Below are 7,110 nucleotides of genomic sequence, written 5' to 3'. Positions count from 1 at the left end.
TTTTCTTCCAATGCGTGGCGCACTTATAATTTAGAACAAGCGACCAAAACGCTTAAGAGCCCATCACGCAAATTGTTATCTGCTGGAAATCTACGCCTACGCTGTGGACATGGGGGCCGAAATCTGATCCCGGCTTCCCAAGACACAGCTCAGAACCCAGGGAGCTACCAAGAGCCCGGCTGTGTGCAGCTCTAGCGCCGACGTCGCCAACGTGGCGCACAGTGCTGACGCAGTACGCAAGTTCGTCGGGATGATCCTCCGCCGGCGACGTCGCTGCGTCACTGGTTTGCAGGCGCTCTCCTCTTGGAAGTTGCGACTGCTGCGGGGCTGAGCGCTGGTCTCCCGAGCCTCGGGAGCCAGGTTGGCGGCGCGATGAGGCGCAGCAAGGCCGACGTGGAGCGGTACATCGCCTCGGTGCAGGGCTCCGCCCCGTCGCCTCGAGAGGTGAGTGGGTCTCGAAGAGACCGACGGCTTCGACCTGGCCGGGCGGCGGCCTCGCCAGGCTCGGGCGTCATGGCTCCCGACGGGCGCTGCTCCCTGGCGCGCACTGTTGAGGCGCCGGCCGGCTAGCGCGGTCCTGTGGGCGGCGTGGCGCTGGCAAGCGCAGGGAGAGCCCTGGGGGGACCGCTGTGGGCGGGAGACCGTTGGCGCCGGCGCTTCCTCTTTCTCCCGGCCTGTTCCCGACGGTCCTCGCTCGTGGGCCCGCCCTGGCCCGGGCTTTCTGGCCGGTCGCGTGCCGCGTAGTTCCCGCGCGGCCTAGTTCTCGGGGGACTTGGGCACCCGGGTGCTATGTCGGCGGGATTCTTCTCATCCCCCGGACATTTTACATGTTGCGGCGGAGGTCGTACCTCCTTGGCCTGGGGGAACCCAGTGGGGACTGACGCAGCTCCGGGGTGCGCTTTGGCGGCTGTGACGAGTGACAACGTAGGGATCTCAGCGCGAACGTTTGCAACGGCCCGACGGCGCAAATGACACGCGAAGTCCCCTTGTTTTGAGTATGAGGTGTTTGTCGCTGTCCCTTTATAAGGGTCCAGCTCCACTCCTCATACTCACCTCCCCCACCCCCAGAACAGTTTGGTAGCTGCTTTTGCTTTAAAAAAAAAATTATAAATTTCTTATAAATCGTTAGTATGGCTTACAATTTTTAACCTTTTCCACAAATGTTCTTAGGATATTTTTCCTCTTTATAGGTAAATAATGTGATCTGTTTTGGATTCAATAAGACTTTAGCAATTGGATCTAAAGAGTGACGGAGGAAGCTATTAAAGGTGGATGTGCACAGAATGTTGAGTCAGTTTGCTTTGGCTTGAATAATCAGCCCTGTCGTTCATAAGCTGGGTATTTGGGGCCAGTTACACTTTTCATCCATAGGTGGAGTTGTAACATTGATAGAATTTGATAGGATCCATTTTAAACATTTAGGGTTGTGCTTGATACATAGCACTGAACGTTAGCTACAAGTCACTGTTTTTATTGTTGATGTTAAAAGGATATTGGCGGGGCCCGGTGGCTCACGCCTGTAATCCCACCACTTTGGGAGTCCAAGGAGGGCGGATTGCCTGAGGTCAGGAGTTCGAGACCAACCTGGCTAACATGTTGAAACACCGTCTCTACTAAAAATCCAAAAAAAAAAAAAAAAAAAAAAAAAAAAAAAAGCCGGGCGTGGTGGCGCACGCTCGTAGTCCCAGGTACTCCGGAGGCTGAGGCAGGAGAGTCGCTTGAACCTGGGAGGCGGAGGTTCCAGTGAGCCGATATCGTGCCACTGCTCTCCAGCCTGGGCGACAGAGGGAGACCCCATCAAAAATAAAAATTAAAAACAAACCAAAAAAACAAACGGAAACTCACGGATGACCATGATTATAATAGCAGCACAATTGTGTCTTTTATCATAACTAAGCGTAGGTTATCTTATTTTGTGCTTCCAGCAGCCCTGTGGATATTGAGACCTGTAGAGATTAAAGATACCTGTTCAGGGTCAAATAGGAAGTGCAGCAGAATTTTGGCAGTGGGTCTGATTTAGTTTCTCTTGGGAACTGTGGAGTAAGTTACAGCCTGTTCCTCCAGAGAGGAGGAATAGATACCTACTTGTACATTGTAATTTCAAACTGCTGGCGTAGTCGTAAGTATGAACGTGGTGATAGAGTCTAAAACAGACCTTATTGAGGGTTCCAGTAACTCCTGAAATTAAAGACTTTAATTTTTATTTTTATTTTATTTTATTTTTTGAGGTGGGGTCTCACTCTTGTCACCCAGCTGGATGCAGTGGCGCTATCTCGACTCACTGCAACTTCCACCTCCCCAGCTCAAGCGATCCTCCCACCTCAGTCTCCCGAGTAGTTGGTACCACAGGTGCACCCACCACACCCGCTTGTTTTTTTTTGTTTTGTTTTGTATTTTTGGTAGAGACTGGATTTCACCATGTTGCCCAGGCTGTTCTTGAACTCCTGGGCTCAAGTGATTTCCCTGCCTCCACCTCCCAAAGTGTTGGGATTCCAGGCGTGAGCCACTGCAACGGCCATTATTTTATTTTTGAGACAAGGTCTCTTTCTATCTCCCAGGCTGGAGTTCTGTGGTGGGATCATGGCTCACTGTAGCGTTGACATCCTGGGCTCAATCCGTCCTCCCACCTTAGCCTTCTGGGTAGCTGAGACTACAGGCATGCCAGCTACAGGCATGCACCACCATGCCCGGCTAACTTTTTTCTTTAATGTAGAGACTGGGTCTTACTATGTTACCCAGGCGGGTCTCCAACTCCTGGGCTCGAGTGATCCTCCCACCTTGGCCCCAGGTGCTGAGATTACAGGTGTGAGCCACTCTGCTCAGCCTGATTTTTTTTTTTTTTTAAACAAGCTTGAAAAAAAAAATAAAAAAAAAAAGCAAGCTTAGAGCCTTTCTGAGATTCTTAGGGGGGACCTTGGCTTCCAAAAGATTAAAAACCACTGGTCTAGACAGAAGTTAGAATGTTCTTTCAACTACATAACTTTTCCATTAAATAAAGTGGAGTGGTGGCAAAATTTTGAGGATTCATTGTTATGACCACCTCTCTCTTTACACTTAAAGAATATTTTTTTCCCCCAAATTGAAAGTCATTTACATTAGAATCTGGGGGATTTCAGTGGAATATGGATTAGCTAGTGAGTAACTTTGGAACATGTGAAGCTATTCTATAAAGTTAGGTTTGAGTGAAATGACAAAACTGTGTGCTTGGATAGAAGGTAAAGAATGGAGGGAGAAGAGGCAGTGTCTGTGAAGAATATAAAGAGGTTAGTATTCTCCCCCAGTTTGGCAGAGGCTGGTCATCTGTGAACTGACCATGCTTTCTAGAATGTCTGAGTTTTGGAGTGTGATGATGTGTCTGTGCATCTTATCTTTCTAGTCTTCCATTGTGCTTTCATTTGTTAGTCTCCTCTTTGTTTTGCCATTTTTCTACTCTCCTGACGTGCTTTTGCCCTTCTTAAAAATATTATTCGCCTGTAATTCAAGCACTTTCGGAGGCCGAGAGACCAGCCTGACCAATATGGTGAAAATCCGTCTCTATTAAAAATACAAAAATTAGCCGGGCGTGGTGGCAGGCGCCTGTAGTCCCAGCTACTTGGGAGGCTGAGACAGGAGAATTGCTTGAACCCTGGAGGCGGACGTTGCGGTGAGCAGAGATTGCGCCACTGCACTCCAGCCTGTGTGACAGAGCAAGACTCTTGTCTCAAAAAAAAAAAAAAAAAATTAAAAAAAAATATAATCCTTTCTCTAGTTTTTCTTTTTCCATATGGCTTCTGTTTAGTTTTTCTAGGTTCTGTCAAGTTGGTTTCTTCTTCTGCAGCTGATTCCTACTTCTCAAAGGCTACTTGACAGCTCTTATTATTATTATTATTATTATTATTATTATTATTATTTTAGAATAGGGTCTTGCTGTGTTGCCCAGGCTGGCATCAAATTTTGGGGCATAAATGATCTTCCTACCTCTGTTTCCTGAGTACCTAGGACTACAAGCAGGCGCCTTTGACAGCTGTTAGTTGTTTTTTCTGCCCTTTACATCTATACTTCATACTTCTGTGTAACACACATATATACTTTTGTTATTTTTAATTCCCTTTCTCCCATTTTGGACATTTTCTTTTTTTTCTTTTTTGGGGCGGAGTCTCGCTCTATTGCCCAGGCTGGAGTGCGGTGGCATGATCTTGGCTCACTGCAAACTCCACCTCCCGGGTTCATGCCGTTCTCCTGCCTCAGCCTCCCGAGTAGCTGGGACTACAGGCACCCACCGCAATGCTCAGCTAATTTTTTTTGTATTTTCAGTAGAGACGGGGTGTCACCGTGTTAGCCAGGATGGTCTTGATCTCCTGACCTCGTAATCCGCCCACCTCGGCCTCCCAAAGTGCTGGGATTACAGGCGTGAGCCACCGCGCCCAGCCCCATTTTAGACATTTTCTACTGACTTTCTACTATGCTCCTCCCAAACTGTCCTCAGACACTTTGGTTTGCCCCTCGTTCTTTCAGTACTGTTACTGCAGTTTTTGCTTAAATGAATATTTCACATTTATATAAATATCATAAGGTAAATATTTTTTCGTTTGAATTGCCCCTGTTATGCAGTTTTGTTTTTCCTGGACTGAATAATTGCTTTATTTTTTGGTTTGTTTATGTTGTATTACTCCTTGTTTACTTAAACTCAGCAATTTAAACCCTCAAATGTGGTCATACTGGTCACATAATCCCATCAATTTCAGCTTAAAACATTGCTTGCTTGATTGTCTTTCTACCTAAGATACCCTTACTAACAGACTCCTCCAACCCGTACTGGTTTTTCTTCCTCTTTACTATACAGCTGTGCTCTTGGGACTTCCCTTTGTCATCAGCTTGAGAATTCCCTTCACCTCTTTTCTGAGTTAGACACTTTGTTTCTTGTATCTCATGTCCTCTTGATTTACTTTCTTTATTTTGGTGTAGCATAGCCTCACTTGCTTAGAGGAAAAGTGGATGAGAGGTTTTTGTTTTGTTGTGTGTTTTTTTTTTTGATACGGAGTCTTGCTCTATTGCCCAGACTGGAGTTCAGTGGGGTGGTCTCGGCTCACTGCAGCCTCCTTCTCCCGGGTTCAAGGGATTCTCCTGCCTCAGCCTCCTGAATAGCGGGATTACAGGTGTGCGCTACCATGCCCAGCTAATTGTTTTATTTTTAGTAGAGATGGGATTTCACCATGTTGGTCAGGCTGGTCTTGAAACTAATGGTATGCCTGTAAAACATCCTTACTTAATTTAGTTGATCATTTGGTTATCGAATTCTGAGTTTGAAATAATTTTTTTCTTGATTTTGAGATCATTGCTCCATTTTCTAGAAGTTCTGTTAGAAGTCCCATGAGATTCTTGTTCTTGGTAACTTAAAGGTTTTCTGGAAGTGTCCTTTCAATTGGGAAACTCATTTCTTTCAGTTCTGTAACATTTCTTGTATTATTTCTTTGACCACTTCTTACCTTTTTTTTTTTTTATAATGTTTACCTGAAAGTTGGAGTTTCTCTAATTTTTCTCTTATTCTCCTCCTCTTTTTTTTTTTTCTCTTTTTCTTTTTTGAGACGGAGTCTCGCTCTGTTGCCCAGGCTGGAGTGCAGTGTGCAATCTCAGCTCACTGCAAGCTCCACCTCCCAGGTTCACACCATTCTCCTGCCTCTGCCTCCCGAGTAGCTGGGACTACAGGCGCCCGCCACCGCACCCGGCTAATTTTTTTGTATTTTTAGTAGAGACGGGGTTTCACCTTGTTAGCCAGGATGGTCTTGATCTCCTGACCTCGTGGTCTGCCCACCTTGGCCTCCCAAAGTGCTGGGATTACAGGTGTGAGCCACTGCATCCGGCCTCCTCCTCTTTTTGTTCTGCCTTTTGAGAGATTTACCCTTATGTTCCAGGGGAAGTAGATTGGGGAACTCATGGTTCACTATCTAGACTTTTCTTCATTGTCCTGTATAATCACTGCCTTCACCCTTGTTGGAACTTCACGGATTTGGATCTGATCAGATGGGTTTGCTGAGAACAGCAGCTTTTTTGGAGGATTTTAGGGGTAGAGGAATCCATGTGACTGTGCAAGATAGAGATGATGTGGTGTCTCTTAGGGTCTGACTGTTCCTGTTGTCAGCCCTACATCAGTTCTTGATATTTGGCAGCTTAAGTGAATTCAGGTATTTGCTTATAGTGACATCTGCTGTCATGGAAAGAAGTACTGCTGTACTTCTTTCAAGTATTGTCCTGTTTACATAACATGGGCTCTGCTGCTTCCTAGCTGTATATCTTTAAACGAGGCACTTACCTGTTTGAGCTTCAGTTCCCTTGTAAAATGAGGTTAGAGGCAAAATAGAATATAGAAAAATAATTTATAAAGTTGTTTATCTTAAGATTGTCTACTTTAATAACATAGTTGGAAGCAAAGAAGGTAATGGAATTATTTTTCTATTATGTGTTGGCGTTGTACCTTGAATCTATTTCTTCATTTTGAAAAGGGGGAACTGGCTGGACACGGTGGCTCACGCCTGTAATACCAGCACTTTGGGAGGCGGAGGAGGTCAGATCATGGGGTCGAGAGATCGAGACCATCTTGGCCAACATGGTGAAACCCCCATCTCTACTACAGATACAAAAATTAGCTGGGTGTGGTGGCGTGCGCCTGTAGCCCCAGCTTGTACCAGGGAGGCGGAAGTTGCAGTGAGCTGAGATCAAGCCATTGTTCTCCAGCCTGGCGACAGAGCGAGACTCTGTGTCAAAAAAAGAAAGAGAGGGGGAAACAAGCTCTTGTTTCTTTACATGCTGTCCCGACTATTGTGTATTATTTTTGTCACATATTTTCTCCTGTATCTTTTAAATTTGTGCATTTAATGGGGAGGGGAGACTGTGTACCCAGTTCTTATGTATTCTCTTCCTTGCTTTAAAAAGTATTTGTGTTTAATTGCAGTTCAGTTCTTAACCTGTTTTCTCAAGTCTTTGTTAAGAATGCTAAGTGAGTTTAAGATTGCTTATAGTTCTTTTTATTTTATTTATTTTTTTGAGACGGAGTCTTGCTCTGTTGCCAGACTGGAGTGCAGTGTAGACATCTTGGCTCACTGCAACCTCTGCCTCCCGGGTTCACGCTGTTCT

General features: G+C 45.7%; 1 protein-coding gene across 2 annotated transcripts in view; it reads left to right on the top strand.

Moving 5' to 3' along the window:
• Positions 1-250: 250 nt before the first annotated feature.
• Positions 251-7,110, top strand: part of LOC103241220 (E3 SUMO-protein ligase RanBP2) — a 69,111-nt gene continuing 62,251 nt past the window's right edge. Inside the window, exon 1 of one of the 2 annotated variants that reach the window (XM_073023166.1) lies at positions 251-444. In XM_073023166.1, the coding sequence (XP_072879267.1) occupies positions 373-444 (72 nt within the window). In that variant the 5' untranslated portion in view covers positions 251-372. The remainder of the gene's footprint in view (positions 445-7,110) is intronic. The other variant, XM_073023167.1, reaches the window with a different exon arrangement.

Source organism: Chlorocebus sabaeus, chromosome 14 (genome assembly GCF_047675955.1).
Source record: "Chlorocebus sabaeus isolate Y175 chromosome 14, mChlSab1.0.hap1, whole genome shotgun sequence".
In the NCBI taxonomy this organism is placed as follows: Eukaryota; Metazoa; Chordata; class Mammalia; order Primates; family Cercopithecidae; genus Chlorocebus; species Chlorocebus sabaeus.
Note: the sequence above shows the minus strand (reverse complement) of the source record. Positions and strands in the feature narration are given on the sequence as shown.